At 43.5% G+C, this 19667-nt stretch overlaps 1 protein-coding gene across 2 annotated transcripts in view; it reads right to left on the bottom strand.

Annotated features, from left to right (window-relative positions):
- Window positions 1–201: 201 nt before the first annotated feature.
- ERI1 (exoribonuclease 1) overlaps window positions 202–19667 on the bottom strand; it is a 41159-nt gene continuing 21693 nt past the window's right edge. For both annotated transcript variants that reach the window (XM_056551955.1, XM_056551954.1), the window contains exons 4-7: window positions 6129–6212; window positions 5849–5958; window positions 1532–1646; window positions 202–653 (exon numbers count right to left, since the gene is read on the bottom strand). In XM_056551955.1, the coding sequence (XP_056407930.1) occupies window positions 411–653; window positions 1532–1646; window positions 5849–5958; window positions 6129–6212 (552 nt within the window). In that variant the 3' untranslated portion in view covers window positions 202–410. The remainder of the gene's footprint in view (window positions 654–1531; window positions 1647–5848; window positions 5959–6128; window positions 6213–19667) is intronic.

A 19667-nucleotide genomic window follows, 5' to 3' on the forward strand; every position in this document is an offset into this window, starting at 1 on the left:
TAACCAATCTTTGCTCTATTCAATAGAGCCAGGGTTCAGGTTAACCCCTCACAGTGTTGCCCAAAGACGTCCAAGAAACATAGTTGCTTTCTTTCCAAAACAGTATCCCATCTGTCCTCAGCTTGTATGTGGTATTACAACTCCATTACAATACCATTAGACTAAAATCCCTTCACAGACTACGCAGATCCAAACTTTACAGGAATTTAGTACATTTTTTATTTTATAAATTATTATGAAAGCACATGAGCACTATTGGAACCTTTATTTCTGAAATCAATCAATCCACAAAGTCATGGTTATTTTCCATATCACTGCCACATTTGTACAGTGGACGTTAAGATATTATATTTCTCTCTTTTAAAATATAAAGTGCTCCAATCTAAAAATAAAAAGATTTTTAAAAAATGTTACTTTCTATACTGTGGATGATGAGGAATTGCAGCCCCTTCAAATGGCAGGGAGCAGGATACAGTCATTAGCTGTCCATTGTGCATTCTCTCATTGACACGAAGTTCACAGCCATCTTGCAGCATGCGAATAGCTATTCGAGCAATGTTCTTTGAATCATCTAAACCGCAGTGAAGGCGACCATCATATTTCATGCCCAGTTTCTCAAGCATCGTTGTCAGCTTTGTCTGATTTCTTGGAACCTGGGTAAAAAACAAAATGAAATCTGAAGGGGACACTTAAAGGCTTATATTTTTATTTTGCAAGTCATTCTGCATAGGGATGTCCCGATACTAGTATCGGTATCGGGGCAGATACAAGGTATTTGCATGGTATCGGAGACTTGTGCAATGTTCCTAATACCAAATCCAATACCTGGTGGAGTGCTCCGCTGCCCCGTTCTGCTGTCCGCATCACTGCTGCTGCCCTGTTCTGCCGTCCACATCATGGCGTCTTATGTAGGAGTCTGTGACACAAACGTCACTCCACTGCGCCCAGCGTAACGCTACGGAGGAAGCAGAGTGACCATGCTCCTCCATAAGACGCCATGATGCGGACAGCAGAACGGGGCTGCAGAGTGGCAACACCGGACAGGTGCAAGTGAGAAACTACAAGGGGGGTCCCTGCTGGCTACTACAGGGGGGGAAGGGGTGGGGGGGCTGCTACTAATGTCTGCACCTATCTATACTCTACTATTAGAGGCAATCTTACGGCAGAGTCACTTGCACTAACTTGAATTTATAAGAGAGATGAGATAAGAGAAATCTTGGCTCATACTACAGCAGCCGCCTCCATTGCACACAACAAGGACCCACATATCACAGTAAGCAGCGCCAGAAACCGGGTCACCCTGGTGTCAGATTCCCTTTAAAATAAAAGTACTCGTATTACGTATCGGCGAGTACTAGAATTAAAGTATCGGTACTCATACTCTGTCTTTAAAAAAATGGTATCGGGACATCCCTAATAAAGCATACAAACATAGCATATGACCAGAAGGCAAGGGTAGCTAAAAGAAATACAGTTCACTGGTATAAATTAATAAAAATTATAAATAGTGAAGACATCACACTGTACCTACCTTGTAAAAATTTCCATAGGACTTGCGGATATTAATCCATTTCTTTGCAAACCGTGGGTATTTTATACGACTTACACGACATTGCATATTTAAGAACTTACTCATATCCCATGACCTGCCAAGGCATAATAAAACAAAAGTATTGTTTTATTGGTTATGCATTTTAATAAAGGTTAACAGATGCTACAAAAACACAAGTCTTGTAACCATTGGTATAACCAAAAGGTCCATTTCACTTTAATTTCAAGCAGCTCCGATTTTCATTATTTTATTCACTAAATTCTTGATGGCTTAGTAGACTTGACAGAACAGGCTTAGGGCTTGCACAGAAGGTCTGTGATATGAATTGGTAATATTGTAATACAGCACACATAGCGTGCTATGGGCTTCATTTATTAAAACGAAGCCAAAAAAAAACAGGTCTTTGTTTAATAAAAGGAAAACATAAGTCTCACAGATGCTAGTGTGCACAAGCGTTAAATAGAATCGGTCCTCTTTTCGAAAAAATACTTGTATTCTACATGAAATAGCTCTCCTGAGACCTCTTTTGTGCTGCTTCCATGTTATTTTTCAGAAAGAAAAAAAAAAGTACAAATAAACTGCATGGAACAAGCAGGAGGCATGTCTCTATACAATGAACCTGCCGACAGTGCAGATAGTGTCACTTGTGTTATTTTATTAAATATATACATCCAAAACAGTCTCTTAAAGTGTCACAACCAGCATATAAAATAACGTCAATTGCTAGGATATGCCTTCATTTTATATTATAGATCATAAAATTGGGCCATGTCCCACTTTCCTGCACAGCACAGTCACTGTAAAGAAGACACTAAAATAGAGTTGCAGACCCTTCATTCCCAGGATTGGTGTGGGTCACACAGGTTAAGGCTCCACCAATGATGTCACCACTATTAGATAGGAATAACTAGCTGTGATTTTTGATGTGAGACAAGTATTGTCAGTTTCACCCTTCACATTTCATTTTTTTCTATACAACAGCAAAAGCAAGAGAAGCGATTTTCCCTTTATCACAGTATAACCACACACATAGAAAAAGTTATTTAATACATATCTATCACAATACTATGCTGCAATGTTCACAGTGACATATGAATAACACTTTCAGTGGAATCATTTTACATTTAGATCTAAGATCAAAGATCTATGGCTCAGGAGCTGGCAAACTTCCCTGATGACTGAGCCCCATTCCCAGACAAAGTTATAACTATAATGTCTCTGTGCTGCGGCCTTTTCATTGTTAATCACAGGCAGTTTGATACATTGTGTAGCAGCAATACCTGGTATAGCAGCTCATTAATGCCAAGTCTGTTAGATAAAGAGGACGTGGCGGTGTGCCATAACCCGTTTAACCCCTTAACGACAATGGATGAAAATGTACGTCATGGTGCCGTGGTACTTAACGCACCATGAGGTACATTTACGCGCCGCCATGAGCGCGAGCACCGGAGCGGTGCTCGCGTCATGCGCGGCAGGTCCTGGCTGCTATCAGCAGCCGGGGACCCACCCGTAATGGCGGATATCTGCCATTAACCCCTCAGATGCCGTGATCTGCGGCAGTGAGGTACTTTGAATGGATGATCGCATCACCCACAGCGCTGCCGTGGGGATCCGATCATCCAGCATGGCAGCCGGAGTTCCCGTCACCTGGCTCCGGCTGTCTCCCGGGGTCTTCTGCTCTGGTCTGAGATTGAGCAGACCAGAGCAGAAGATCACGATAATACTGAGCAGTGCTGTGTCCTATGCATGGCACTGAACAGTATTCGCAATCAAATAATTGCTATAAATAGTCCCCTATGGGGACAATTAACCCCTTAAGGACCGGGGGGTTTTCAGTTTTTGCACTTTCGTTTTTTGCTCCTTGCCTTTAAAAAATCATAACTCTTTCAATTTTGCACCTAAAAATCCATATGATTGCTTTTTTTTGCGCCACCACCAATTCTACTTTGTAATCACGTCATTCATTTTGCCCAAAAATCTACGGTGAAACAGAGAAATAAAATCATTGTGAGACAAAATTGAAAAAAAAAACAAAAACGCCATTTTGTAACTTTTGGAGGCTTCCGTTTCTACGTAGTACATTTTTCGGTAAAAATGACACCTTATCCTTATTCTGTAGGTTCATACGATTAAAATGATACCCTACTTATATAGGTTTGATTTTGTTGTACTTCTGGAAAAAAATCATAACTTCATGCAGGAAAATTAATACGTTTAAAATGGTCATCTTCTGACCCCTATAACTTTTTTATTTTTCCGTGTATGGGGCGGTATGAGGGCTCATTTTTTGCGCATAATCTGAAGTTTTTAGCGGTACCATTTTTGCATTGATAGGACTTTTTATTCATTTTTTCCTGATATAAAAAGTGACCAAAAATGCACTATTTTGGACTTTGGAATTTTTTTGCGCGTATGCCATTGACCGTGCGGTTTAATTAACAATATATTTTTATAATTCGGACATTTCCGCATGCGGCGATACCATGTATATTTTTTTATTTACACTTTTTTTTTTATGGGAAAAGGGGGGTGATTCAAACTTTTAATAGGGGAGGGGTTAAATGATCTTTATTCACTTTTTTTTTGCAATGTTATAGCTCCCATAGGGACCTATAACACTGCACACACTGATCTTGATCACTGGTTTCTCATAGGAAACCAGTGATAGATGATTCTACCGCTTGACTGCTCATGCCTGGATCTCAGGCACTGAGCAGTCATTCGGCGATCGGGCAGCGAGGAGGCAGGTAGGGACCCTCCGGCTGTCCTGGATGCCGCGATTTCGCTGCGGCTATCCCAAACAGCCCACTGAGCTAACCGGCACTTTTTACTTTCACTTTTAGCCGCATGGCTCAGCTTTGAGTGCACGGCTAAAGGGTTAATAGCGCGCAGCACCTCGATCAGTCTCGCACGCTATTAGAGGCGGGTCCCGGCTTCACTATGATGCCGGGCCTGCCGTGATATGATGCGGGGTCACCCGCAAAAAATTGAAAAATCCCCTCCCCCAGTAAAAAAGTAAAACATCCGTTTTTTCCCCATTTTACCCCCCAAAAAGCGTTAAAAAAAATAATTCACACATATTTGGTATCACTGCATGTGTAAAAGTCTGACCTATTAAAATATATTGTTAATTATCCCGTACGGTGAACGGCATAAACGTAAAAACTTTTTAAAAAGTCCAAAATTGCTTTTTTGTCACATTTTATTTAAATTTATAAAAAAGTTAAACCTAAGCAAGAGTGGTACCGATAAAAAACTACAGATCATGGCACAAAAAAATGAGCCCTCATACCTCCCCATATACAGAAAAATGAGAAAATTATAGGTGGTCAAAATAGGGCAATTTCAAACATACTAATTTTGTTAAAATGGTTTGAGATTTTTTTTATGCGATACAATTATAGAAAAGCATATAACATGGGTATCATTTTAATCGTATTGACCCACAGAATAAAGAAAACATGTAATTTTTACCGAAAAGTGTACAGTGTGAAAACAAGATCTTCCAAAATTTGCTAAATTGCAGTTTTCTTTTCAAATTTCCCACATAAATAATATTTGTTTGGTTGCGCCGTACATTTTATGGTAAAATAAGTGATGTAATTATAAAGTACAATTGGTGACGCAAAAAACAAGCCCTCATATGGGTCTGTGGATGGAAATATAAGAGTTATGATTTTTAGAAGGAGAGGAGAAAAAAAATGAAAATGCATAAATTTAATTGGTCTGGTCCTTAAAGGGGTACTCCGGTGCTTAGACATCTTATCCCCTATCCAAAGGATCATGCACGCGTGTTCGCTCCGGGACTGATTACCGGCAACTACAGGGCGGGCGGCGGGTGACGTCACGCCCCACCGTGATGTCACGCTCCGCCCCTCAATGCAAGCCTACGGGAGGGGGCGTGACAGCTATCACGCCCCTCCCGTAGGCTTGCGTTGAGGGGCGGAGCGTGACATCACACGGGGGCGGGGGCGTGACGTCACATGCCGCACGCCCTGTAGTCGAAGGTAATCAGTCCCGGAGCGAACACGCTCCCGGGACTGATTACAAACAGGGTGCCGCGTGCATGATCCCGGGGGTCCCCAGCGGCGGGACTCCCGCGATCAGGCATCTTATCCCCTATCCTTTGGATAGGGGATAAGATGTTTAAGCACCGGAGTACCCCTTTAAGGGGTTAATCAGCTTATCAGCCAATCTGAAAATTGATCATCTATGTTAAGGATAGGCCATCAATATCAAAGCCTCACAAAAGCCCCCTAAACAAATCTACAAAGTAATGGAAACAACAAAGCATACCCATCAGTCAGGATTGTATACTTGAACTTTGTACCCAGCTCCTTTTCTCTCATCCAGTCCACTGCAGTTTGGAGAACCACAGTAAACGTGTCAGCCTTGTCAACCAGATCCTGTGGAATGAATAAAAGTGTGAGGAGCCAGATAACAATCAATGAGCTTCAAACTTTATTCACATAGGAAATAAAACAATGTAACAATAATAATAATAATAGACACAGCTTCTAGCTGCCAACAGAAAGCATGAAGTGACATTTGTCATAATTACCCGTCAAACACTTACCTGGGTTATTCCAGTAAGATTAATACAGAATTCAGAAAGTTTTGGTTTAATTTCTGGCCGCACATACCGCTGGAAAGTATCCTCCTATAAGGAGAGGGGAATAAGACAAATATAGGAGTAACAGTTAAAGGGGTACCACGGTGGAATTTTTTTATATTTTATTTTTTTATTTATTTTTTTAAATCAACTGTTGCCAGAAAGTTAAAAACAGTTTTGTAAATTGCTTCTATTTAAAAATCTTAACCTTTCCAGTACTTATCAGCTGCTGTATGATCCGGAGGAAGGACTTTTCTGTCTGAGACCTCTGTTCATGTCAGGAACTGTCCAGATCAGGATAGGTTTGCTATGGGGATTTGCTCCTACTCAGGACAGTTCCCGACATGGACAGAAATGTCAGCAGAGAGCACTGTGGTCAGACAGAAAAGAAATTCAAAAAGAAAATAACTTTCTCTGTAGCACACAGCAGCTGAAAAGTACTGGAAGGATTAAGATTTTTAAATAGAACTAATTTACAAATCTATTTAACTTTTTGGCACCAGTTGATTTTAAAAAATTGTTTTCCACTGGATTACCCCTTTAAAGAGGGATGTCCCGTGAAAATGTAATTTATAGTGAAATTCAGACCCAAAAAATGTATGCATTTGATTTTTTACACTTAAATCAGAAACAACATCACTACAACATCTGCTGTTTATTTCAAAAGTTTTACTGTGTCCATGTGGGTGTGTATGCCAACTCTTCCCTATCTCTTCTCCATCTGAAATGTGGAGGGATCCCTGGTGTGGTGACCAGGTGCCACTACTGCTTCTGAACATTAAGGACATTTCAATCCATAATACCAGCTCACGTCTCCCTTACTACAATACAGATAGAAAGTCTTCAAACCTTTTGATATGTTACGGCCTGCCCAAAAAACAGAATGCAAGAAATCTAGCAAGGAAAAAGTAAAATATTGAATTGACCCTTTCCTCAGTACTTAGTTGATGCACCTTTGGCAGTGATTACAACCTCCAGTCTTCTTGGGTATGATACCACAAGGTTTGCACATCTGTATTTGGGAATCTCATTCTTCTCTGCAGATCCTCTCTCAAGCTCTGTCGGGTTGAATGGTGATGGCTTGAATCAGAGTAAAACAATTTTGAGGTCTATCCAGAGATGTTCAGTTGGGTTCAAGTCAGGGCTTTGGCTGGCCCAGTCACAGAGTTGTCCCTAAGCCCCCCTGTGTTGTCTTGGCCATGTGCTTAGGGTCAATGGAAGAGATTTATTAAACTGAGTAAAGGCCCAGTGGAGCAGTTGCCTATAGCAACAAGATTAGGGATGTCCCTATACCGATATTGGTATTGGGACCAATACTAGGAGGAGTGTTTAAACTAGGGGGGGGGGGGGGGCCTACAACGTAGAGGGGGAAGATAGTGTAGATAGAGAGGGAGGACTTATTAATGTACCTGGGGGTGGAGTGGAGGGAGGGCTTAGAATAATTAATATGGATAGGCTTCATAGGAAGAAAAAGCATACACCATTGTATTGCATGATTACTAATGCCAGAAGTCTGTCCAATAAAACAGTGGAACTGGAGTGGTTGATGTCTGAAGAAAATTATGACATAGTGGGTATAACAGTGAATTGGTTGGATGATAGCTGTGACTGGGCCGTCAACATACAGGGTTATAGTCTATTCAGGAAGGATCGGACAAAAACGGAAAGGGGGAGGAGTTTGTCTTTATGTGAAATAGTCTGAAGGCCGCACTACGGGAGGATATATGGGAGGGAAACTATAATGTGGAGTCATTATGGGTAGAAATATATGGAGATAAAATAAAAAAAAAATTCTGATAGGGGTTTGTAATAAGCCACCAAACATAATGGAAAATCCAAAAGATCGATTACTGAGGCAAATAAACAAGGCAGCAAATCAGAATGATGTGATCATAATGGGGGACTTTAACTACCCTGATAAACTGGGAGACTGAGACCTGTGAATCTCATGAAGGAAACAGGTTTCTGACTATAGCTAAAGACAATTATCTGTCCCAAATGGTGCAGGGCGCGACCAGAGGGGCCCCCCCCTCCAGGCCTGAATATTAACCAACAGACCCGACAGAGTAACTAATGTGCAAGTAGAAGGACACCTAGGAAATAGTGATCATCATATAATACATTATAATTTATTCTTCGATAAGGGAATCTCTCGAGGGGCCACAAAAACAATGAACTTTGGGAAGGCAAAGTTTGATCAACTCAGAGAAGCCCTTAACAATATAAAATGTGATAATGTCCTCAAAAACAAGAATACTGACACTAAATGGGAGACTTAGAAATATCTTAAATGTTCACTGTAAGATGTATGTACCTTATGGGAATAAAAGGGTCAGGAATAGAAGAAAACCAATATGGATGAATAAAAATGTTAAGGAGGCAATAAATTATCAAAATAAAGCATTTAAAACTATTAAACAGGACGGCAGTGAAGAAGCATTAAAAAGATAGAGAAAAATTTTAAATATGTATAAAAAACAAAAAGACTGAAAATCAGCAAAAATAAAAAGACAGAAAGACTCATTGCCAAAGAGTAAAACTAACCCCAAAATGTTTTTAAACTATATAATAGCAAAAAAGTTAAATGGGCACTGTCATGAAATCAAAAAATTGATATGTTGTAGTACTTAAGTACTACAACATCTAATATACTTTAATTTAAAAAAGTGATTTTAAACCAGTTTAAAATCACTTTAAAATTCGGCCACTAGGGGTCGCCCTCCTAGTGGCCGAATGCATTCTGCAGTGACGTCACTACAGAATTTCGACTCTTTTAAGCCTGGCAATGAGTCGAAATTCAATCACTATGGTGCTCGCTCCCGCCTGTCAGACAGGCGGGAGCGAGCGCTTTGAAGGAAGTGGATGCGCGCAGGCTCCCAGGGACAAGGTAAAGTATTATTGGGGGGGGGGGGTGTTGCGTGTTCACCTATACAGTATGCCTCCAGTTTCCCCACTACAACATGATAGCACTGCGGCTGAGTTAACCCCTTCCCCGCCATGGGGGCCGTGCGCACGGTCCCCATGGCGGGGAAGGGGTTAACTGTCAGCCGCTGCACTTATACACTGTTTCCCCCATGGTATCACGGTAATACCGTGATATACATATTAGGTCATACCGCCCAGCACTAGGTTGCGGGCTGCGTAGCGGGGAGGGGGTACTCTGGGTGAACTAAGGGGGAGGGGGAGGGGGGGGGGCTTGCGGGCTGCGCGGCAGGGAGCGGTATGTGCGGCCATCACCGATCCGGTGTTCACCTATACAGGGTGCCTCCAGTTGTTTCCCCACTACAACTCCCAGCATGCCCTGACAGCCAATAAATGTCAGGGCAAGCTGGGAGTTGCAGTGGGGAAACAGCTGGAGGCGCCCTGTATAGGTGAACTACTGGTGGAAGTGTCGGCCCCAGCAGGCATCAGTGACGTGGTGCCTGCTGGGGAAGTCTGCCTGGTAGGGAGGGGGTTAGGGATATATGGGTAATAGGCAGGGACAGAAAAAAGAAAAAAAAGTGATGGTGGGAGCTACCCTTTAAAAATTTAAGTGTTGGCCCTTTAAAAAAAATTATGATGAGGAGGAAATTATAAACCGGGCTCAGGAAAAAGCTAATATATTGAACAAATTCTTCCCCACTGTATTCCCCGAGGAAAATGAAATGCCAGGTGAAATACAGCGAGAGAAGGGAAACTCCCCAGTACAGGTCTGTCACGATCACACCCTATCGGTCCAGCCAAGACATTAGAGAGAGTGTGATGGTGCAAGGGTTAAAGCCGCCAGACCCCTGGGTATCCACTACTAGTCCCAGCAAGTATATAAAAATACAGAAACAAATGACATACAGTTACAAAAATATGAAAGAGTTTAGCAAGGCAAGTTCAGAAAACAAAAGATGAAGTTCTTACAGCATGATGATATAGCAGTCCATGAGAGTGAGTTCCAGCTGTTCTTAGGATGGTCTTGTCAGCTTGTTGCACAGCATTGAACAACCTGAGTCTAGCATTGTTAAAATATTATACATCTGCCTTTTTGGAGGGAGACTCCATTCCCCCCTCCCCTCTGATCCCACCAGGCATCTCTGTCCCTGGCACTCTTATCTGGTTGATTATATGATGTGACCAGAGTGCATGACTTCCTGCTGCTTCAAAAGAGCCTTTGACTTCAAAAGGAGATGTAAACAAACAACCAGACCCCCAATAAAATGCAATACACAAACCCACAGTCTGAATGACCTCCACCCCCAGGTCTTGGATAATACGTCACACACAGTTATAATTTATAATACACATATAGTATTTTAATAATCAGGCCTTGGGCCTGACAAGGTCACCTGCCTAACCAAGGAAGAAGTACAGCGCCTAGACATCTTATCAACTACCCAAAGGATGCCCTGGGGACTGATTTTAACTGGGAAGCTGCGTGCAAGATCATGGGGGTCCCCAGCGGTGGGACCCCCGCAATCAGGCATCTTATCCCCTATTCTTTGGATAGGAGATAAGATGTCTAAGCGCTGGAGTACCCCTTTATGTAATGTAATAGACAGACCCCTATTTTTAATATTCAGGGACTGTTCCCTAAGACTGGCAAATGCGGTGCCAATATTTAAAAAGGGGTCAAAAGGTTAGTTTAACCTCGGTTGCATGTAAATTGTTTGAGGGTTTCCTAAGGGATGCTATTTTGGAGAATCTTGATAAAAATAAATGTATGACCCCCATATCAGCATGGCTTTATGAGGGATTGGTCCTGTCAAACTAACCTGATCAGCTTTTATGAGGAGGTGAGCTCCAGACTGGACCAGGGGCAATCGTTGAATGTTGTATTATTAATGGTGCTTATTCTGGTTGGGTGACTGTTTCTAGTGGGGTACTCCAGGGGTCCTATTCTATTCAATATATTTATTAATGACCTTGTGGAGGGGTTGAATAGTAAAGTAGCAATCTTTGCAGATGATACTAAACTCTGTAAAGTGGTAAACACTACAGAGGACAGTGCACTGTTACAAATGGATCTGGATAGGTTGGAGGTTTGGGCTGAGAAGTGGCAGATGAGGTTCAACACTGATAAATGTAAGGTTATGCACAAGGGGAGGAAAAATCCAGGCTGGGATTATGTATTAAATGGGAGGACACTTGGGACAACTGACGTGGAAAAGGACTTGGGAGTCTTAGTTAATAGTAGATTTAGCTGTAGTGACCAGTGTCGGGCAGCTGCTGCCAAGGCAAATAAAATCATGGGGTGCATCAATAGGGACATAGATGCCCACGACAAGGAAATAATTCTACCGCTGAACAAATCACTAGTCAGACCACACATAGAATACAGTGTACAGTACTGGGCACCAGTGTACAAGAAAGATATAGTGGTGCTGGAGAGGGTTCAAAGATGATCAACCAGAGTAATACAGGGAATGGGAGGACTACAGTACCCTGAAAGATTATCAGAATTAGGGTTATTTAGTTTAGAAAAAAGAAGGCTTAGGGAAGACCAAACAACTATGTATAAATATATTAGGGGACCTTCCATAGATCTCTCCCATGATCTATTTATACCCAGGACTGTATCTTTAACAAGGGGGCATCCTCTACGTCTAGAGGAAAGAAGGTTTCTACACCAGCACAGATGGGGGTTCTTTACTGTAAGAGCAGTGAGACTGGAATTCTCTGCCAGCGGAGGTGGTCATGGTGAACTCTGTAAAAATTTAAAAAAGGGGTCTGGATGCATTTTTGGAGAACAACAACATTACAGGTTATGGATTCTAGATCTATATGGACAGAAGGTTGATCCAGGGATGTTGTCTGATCATCTGCCATATTTGCAGTCGGGAATGAATTTTTACCTCAAGTGTGAGTTTTTTTTTGCATTCCTCTGGATCAACTCAGTAGGGACTCAGGGTTATAGGTTGAATATGATGGATTCTGGTCTTTTTTCGACCTTATGAACTATGTTACTGGACATTTGCATGAGTACTCGTACTCATGCAAATCTCCCCGATAAATACCGGCGGGAGTCCCGCTGGCAGGTATAACGGAGGTGCAGTAAGCCATCTGAACTCTCCACTCCTTAGGTGTGCAGTGCGCTCAGCAGCTGAGCGCACATCATAGCCGGGACCCGCATTAACCCTTTAGACACAGCAAAGTTGATTACGGCATCTAAAAGTCCTGTGATGTACTTCCGGTAAGCTCAGGGAAGCTGATTGGGACCACCACGGTGTAATCAGTGTCCCGATCAGCTGTGAGGATGGCCGGTGGTCCCTTAGGCCCCTTTCACACTATATAGTTGCTCCGTTAAAGACCCGTTATAAACTTCCCTTAGAAAAGTCTTAAAACTGATGTTATACGGCCATTACAAAATCGTATTCAAGTCTATTTGATAAACCTTTAAGAGCCGTTATAGCCAGTCATGAATAACGGACGTTATTTGTGACTGAAGAAAAAACGGCACATGCGCTCATTTTTCTTCCGTCAAAAAAATGTTGGAATAAAGGTCATTAAAATTTTAACATTGAAATATGTATACTGGGTTATGTGGAGGAATTACGAATAGAAGACAACATGAAGTTAGCGGTGGGCAGATTATTATATAATGCGCGTAAGCTGATAGCCCAGCGCTGGAAAAACCCAAATCCACCATCCAGACTGCACTTCCTTCAAAAGATGGAAAAAATAGTTGCTTGGGAAAAAGCCATATATATTAAAAGAGGGAATGAAGATAAATTTTGGTTGATATGGCAGAGATGGATTGACAGAGATGGGATGGGGGGGGGGGGGGAAGAGAGAGAGAACTATAAATTTTATTTTTGTGTGTTTTGGTCTGTTTAGGTTTATTTTGTTTTCTTTCCCCCTCACGGAACCCTTCTTCAAAAAAGTATTAAAACATTTTTTTAAAAATGTTAACATTGAAGTCTAGGGCCTTTAATGTAATCTGTTTGCACCTGGTTTCTAATATCCGTTATTACTTTTGAGCATACACAGAAGGTGACATCAGCAGACTCCTGCAGTGCTGAGGGACTACTACTCCTCCCATCATGGAACAGACTTTTTCCATGATGGGAGTAGTAGTTCACCAGCTGCAGGAGTCTGCAGGTGGCTGGGGAGGCTACATTGGTGTTTGTACTACTACCCCCATCATGGAACAGTGTCTGCCAGTCTCCAGTGGCAGGGAAGCGGTGACCGGAACACTGAAGAAGTTAACCCGCCGCCGGTCACTTACCATTCCCTGGCCAACACGCATCCTACTGCGATGATCCTGCGTCTCTATGGTTGTACACACGGGACGTCACTGACGTACAACCATAGAGGCGGAGGACCAGGAGGACCGGAGGATCATCGCAGGAGTATGTGCGTTGGCCAGAGAATGGTAAGTGACCGGCGGACATCCTTCTGTCCCGTAAAGATTTTTCGGCACACAGGGATGTCCGGGATAGGAATACTTCTTTTTATGTGTCCGGCCCGGCTCCCCTGTGCGGCTGCAGGCGGAGGCCGGCCATAGCAGGTAAAAACTAATACTGTCTACTAAAAACCAGGGGGCCTCCAGCTGTTGTGAAACTACAACTCCCAGCATGCCCGGACCGGCAAAGGCTGTCCGGGCATGCTGGGAGTTGTAGTTTCACAACAGCTGGAGGCCCCCTGGTTTTTAGTATCAGTAATTAGTTTTTACATGCTCTGGCCGGCCCCCGCCTGCAGCCACACACGAGAGCCAGCCCGGGCAGATAATCATAGGTATTCCTATACCCAGCGTATAAGACGACCCCCAACTTTTCAGAAGAAAATTCGAGGTTAAAAAGTGGTCTTATTCGCCGGGATATACGGTAATCACATTCCCCCTGACTTAAGTATACTCATTTTCTTCCCCCCATGTATATATGAATGATTCCCCCCTGCCTGGTCATCTTCTAGCGCTGTCAGTGTGCACAGCAGTGACATGCCATTCCATTCCCTTCTGCTCATCTCTGTATGTGACAGAGGAGCAGCGGAGAATGGAAATAAAAAAAAAAAAAAAAAAAAAAAAAAAAACGTGAATGAACCCCTTCCCAATAAGAAAATTTGTAATAACCCCCTTTTCAAAAAAGTTTAAATATAATAAAATATATAATTTGTTTTAAAATATAAAAACGCACCCCTTTTTCGCCCATTAAGGCTACATTTGTATTTGTATTATATGTATTTTACATATTTACGCCGCTGACCTCTACATGCTGACTTTAGATGTGCCTGCTTAGAGCGGCAATACGCTGAAGCGAAGTGTGAGACGCCGCGCATATGCGGTGTACTCTCACATATCGCGGCAGCTCCCCCTGCTACATGAGCTAGGCAGAGAGCAGCAACGATGTGCAAGTACACTGTGCATGCACGCTCTGCAACTCGCACATTGCCGTGTGTCTGCTTGTAGCAATGTATTGCCGCTCCAAGCAGGCACATCTAAAGGCACCACGTAGCAGTCCGTCAGTGGCGGATCCGCAACGTAAAATACGCTGTGGATCTGTCCTTAAGGAAAAAAAAAAAAACTGTCACATGACATTGAAAAAAGTATCAGTAATTGGTAGCGGCGAGTACTTAAAAAGTATCTGTACTCTGTATCTGTCTTTAAAAAAATGGTACCGGGACATCCCTAAACAAAATTCAGCTTTTATTTTTCAAAGGCCTTTTTAAAATTAAAGCTGGAATTTGGTTGCTATGGACAACTTCACCATTGTTCCCTTGCTCAAGGTTTGATAAATCTGCCCCACAGTCTTGTTGGAAGATAAAATTTTGACTCCGAACACTAAATAAGGCTTTCATTTAGAATCTCTCTGTACTTTGTTCCATTAAGCTTTCCCTTAACCTCTTGGGGACGAAAGGCGTACAGGTACACCCTTGCTCCCTGGTACTTAAGGACCAAGGGCGTACCTGTACACCCGTGGGAATTTCGGTCCCCTACGCACAGCAGGCGGGGACCCGACTGGGATGCCTGCTGAAATCATTCAGCAGGCATGCCTTGCAAATGCCTGGGGGGGAGGTCCCTTGCGGTGATTCCGGGCTGAACAGGTCTCTGATGACCCGATAGCCCAGAAATTAGGGATGATCAGAGCTGTGTCTGACTATCCTGAGGGATAGGAGTGAGGTTGCAGGGGTGCCACCTCCTCCTATCCCCTGCGATTGGCCGATCAGGACTGATTCTGCGAATCGCAAGGCAGGGGTGAAAGTTCGTTTAATTTCCGTGGATGCGGCGGGGACCGGCGGCAGTTACCACTGATTCAAACGGGGACCAGGGACCGGCGGCAGGTAAGTGGTGCAGCGGCGGTGTCAGATGCTGCAGTGAAGATCGCCGTAAAGTGATCTTCACTGCAGCTTCTAGGAGTTTAAAAACTACAACTCCCAGCAAGCCCAGACAGTCCAGGCATGCTGGGAGTTGTAGTTCTGTAACATCTGGCCCTTCAGATGTTGCAGAACTACAACTCCCAGCATGCCTGGACAGTCTCAGCATGCTGGGAGTTGTAGTTTTGCAACATCTGGAAGGGCAAAGTTTGGAGACCACTAAACAGTGTTGTCCAAACTGTAGCACTCCAGATGTCAATTCAAAGCATGCCGAGACTGTCCAGGCATGCTGGGAGTTGTAGTTCAGCAACATCTGGCCCTTCAGAGATATACACACACACACACACACACACACACACACACACACATACCGGTATGTGTGTGTGTGCACAGACAGGCTGAGGAGATGTGTTACTTAGCTGTGTCTCTTCTGGCAGCTAGGAGGCTGCAGAGTTGTCAGATTACACTCAGAGAGAGCACAGTGCTTGAGGTGACTCAGCATTTTCATCAGCTGTTCAGGGTTCATCAGCTGTTCAGAGAACCGAAAAATTCATTACACCGGACAGCCATTGACTGTCCAGGCATGTTGGGAGTTTTGCAACAGCTGGAGGCACCCTGTTTGGGGAAAACTGACGTACAGTATTTTTGGTGGAGGAGGCAAGTGTAACGCTTGCATCCGGGTACACCCCTATGAAAATCCCTAATTTAAGCCTCAAATGTGCATGACGCTCTCTCACTTCGGAACCCTGTCCTATTTTAAGGCAACAGTTTAGGGCCACATATGGGGTATTTCCGTACTTGGGAGAAATTGCGCTACAAACTTTTGGTGGCTTTTTCTCCTTTTACCCCTTATGAAAAGGTAAAGTTGGGGGCTACACCAGCATGTTGGTGTTGCCCCATACTTTTCATTTTCATAAAAGGAAAAAAAAGACCCGCAAAATTTGTAACACTTTCTCCCAAGTATGGAAATACCCCATATGTGGACGGAAAATGCTCTGCGCGGCGCAAAACAAGGCTCAGGAGTGAGAGTGCACTATCTACATTTGAGGCCTAAACTGGTGATAGGCAAAGGGGGTGGCTGCCGGTTACAGCGGTTCTGACATAAACACAAAAAAAAAAAAAAAAATACATAAACACCCACATGTGACCCCATTTTGGAAACTAGCCCCCTCATGGAATGTAATAAGGGGTGCAGTGAGCATTTACACCCTACACGTGTCTGACAGATTTGTGGAACAGTGGGCTATGAAAATGAAAATGTAATTTTTCATTTGCTCAGCCCGCTGTTCCAAAGATCTATCAAACGCCAGTGGGGTGCAAATGCTCACTGCACCCCTTGTTACGTTCCTTGAGGGGTGTAGTTTCCCAAATAGTATGCCATGTGGGGTGTTTTTCGCTGTTCTGGCACCATAGGAGCTTCCTAAATGCAACATGCCCCCCAAAAACCATTTCAGCAAGATTCGCTTTCCAAAAGCCCATTGTCGCTCCTTCCCTTCTGATCCCTCTAGTGCACCCGCAGATCACTTTACATCCACATATGAGGTATTTCCTTACTCGAGAGGAATTGGGTTTCAAATTTTGGGGGACATTTTCACCTATTACCCCTTGAGAAAATGAAAAATTTGGGGTAACATTAGCATTTTTGTAAAAAAAAGAAAGAAAAAAAAAAAAGAAATCAAATTTTCACGTCCAACTTCCTTGTTACAAAAAGAAAGTAAGATGTCCATCCAGCTCTCTTCCATGCGCACGTACTGGCGTGGGCAGCGCCAAACAGGTATGAAAAGAAAGTAAGAGGTCCAACAAATTCACTTTATTGGTTAAAACCCAGGATACATGGATGCAGCAAACACAAGTGGCACGTTTCGGCTCAAGGATGAGCCAAATGTATCCTGGGTTTTAACCAATAAAGTGAATTCGTTGGACATCTTACTTTCTTTTCATACCTGTTTGGCGCTGCCCACGCCAGTACGTGCGCATGGAAGAGAGCTGGATTCACATTTACACACCTGCAACTTCCTTGTTACATTCCTTGAGGGGTGTAGTTTCCAAAATAGTATGCTATGTGGTAGGGATCGACCGATATCGTTTTTTTTTAGGGCCGATAACGATAATCGGTGCAGGTTAGGGCAGATAGCCGATAACTTATACCGATATTCCGGTATAAGTTATCGGCTATTTAACCCCCTGCGACACTGCTGCAGATCATTGATTTAAAGCGGGCGCTTTAAATCAATGATCTGCAGTGGCTTTTGCGGGGCCATAGCCCGCTGCCGCCACCCGCTTCTCTGCCCCTACCTGTCAGGGTGGTCCGGGCCATCCATCCTTCCTTCCTGTAGTGTCCGGGGGCGGTCCGGGTGAAGAGTGAACCGGTCCGGGCTGTCCTTCTCCGGCGGTCATCTTCTCCACTCCGGGCAGGCTCCGGCCTAGTACGCTGCATAGGCGCCGCTGCGCAGTGACGCCCGTGCGCAGCGACGCACCTGACGTCACGGCGCCTATGCAGTGTACTAGGCCGGAGCCTGCCCGGAGTGGAGAAGATGACCGCCGGAGAAGAAGGACAGCCCGGACCGGTTCACTCTTCACCCGGACCGCCCCCGGACACTACAGGAAGGATGGATGGCCCGGACCACCCCCATTACAGGTAAGTTAAATTTTTTTATTGACTCGGAGGGTGGGGGAGGGGCCCGACCGGTATAGCGGTATGGGCAAAAATCCATATCGGTATACCGCCCAGCATCACGGTGGGGGGTGCGACGCGGTGGTTCGGGGGTGCGGCGGGTCGGGGGGGTGGCCGTCGCGGTGCGGGTGGGGCATTATCGGCAAGGTAATTGCCGATACCGATAATGCCCAAAATCATGATTATCGGCCAATAATATCGGCCATACCGATAATCGGTCGATCCCTACTATGTGGGGTGTTTTTTTGTTGCTGTTCTGGCACCATGGGGGCTTCCTAAATGAGACATGCCCCCCCAAAAAAAATCCCATTGTCGCTCCTTCCCTTCTGAGCCCTCTATGGAACCCACAGAACACTTTACATCCACATATGAGGTACTTCCTAACTTAACAGAAATTAGGTTACATATTTGGGGGGGGGGGGGGGGGGGACTTTTTCCCCTTTTACCCCTTGTGTAAAAAAAAAATGCAGATTTTGATTTTTCTCCTCCACTTTGCTGCTATTCTTGTGAAACACCTAAAGCGTTAAACTTTCTAAATGTCATTTTGAATACTTTGAGGGGTGAAGTTTCTATAATGAGGTCATTTATGGGGCATTTCTCACAGAAAGGCCCCTCAAATCCAATTCAAACTTAACTGATCCCTGAAGAATTCAGATTGCGAAATTCTTGTGAAAATTTGGAAAATTGCTGTTATACTTTGAAGCCCTCTAATGTCTTCAAAAAAAAAACATGTCAACTTTATGATGCCAACATATTGTAGACATATTGTATTTGTGAATCAATATATCATTTGGAATATCCATTTTCCTTACAAGCAGAGAGTTTCAAAGTTCGAAAAATGCTAAATTTTCAAAATTTTCTTGAAATTTGGGGATTTTTTACCCAAAAAGGATGCAAATAACAAAAATTTACCACTCTGTTAACCTCTTAAGGATGCAGGGTGTACCTGTACGCCCTGTCCCGGTGTTTAAAATGGGTTCACGCCGTGACCCCGCATCACACTGGGTCGGTCCCAGCTGCTAATGATAGCCGGGAACCTGGGCTAATAGCGCACGGCACATATCGTTGTGCCGCACACTATTAACCCTTCAGACGCGGCAATCAATGTTTATCGCTGCATCCAAAACGAATCACCCCCCTTTCAAAGTGAATCACCCCCCTTTTCTCATTAAAAAAAACTGTAAATAAAAAATAAACATATGTGGTATCGCCGCGTGCGTAAATGTCCGAACTATAAAAATATATTGTTAATTAAACCGCATGGTCAATGGCGTACACGCAAAAAAATTCCAAAGACCAAAATAGCGTATTTTTGGTCACTTTTTATATCATAACAAAAATAAATAAAAAGCAATCAAAATGTCCAATCAATGCAAAAATGTTGCCGATAAAAACTTCAGAACACGGCACAAAAAATATGATTTTTTTCAGAAGTACGACAAAATCAAACCTATATAAGTAGGGTACCATTTTAACCGTATGGACCTACAGAATAAAGATAAAGGTGTCATTTTTACCAAAAAATTTACTGCGTAGAAACGAAAGCCCCC

This window comes from Hyla sarda, chromosome 1, assembly GCF_029499605.1.
Source record: "Hyla sarda isolate aHylSar1 chromosome 1, aHylSar1.hap1, whole genome shotgun sequence".
Classification (NCBI taxonomy): Eukaryota; Metazoa; Chordata; class Amphibia; order Anura; family Hylidae; genus Hyla; species Hyla sarda.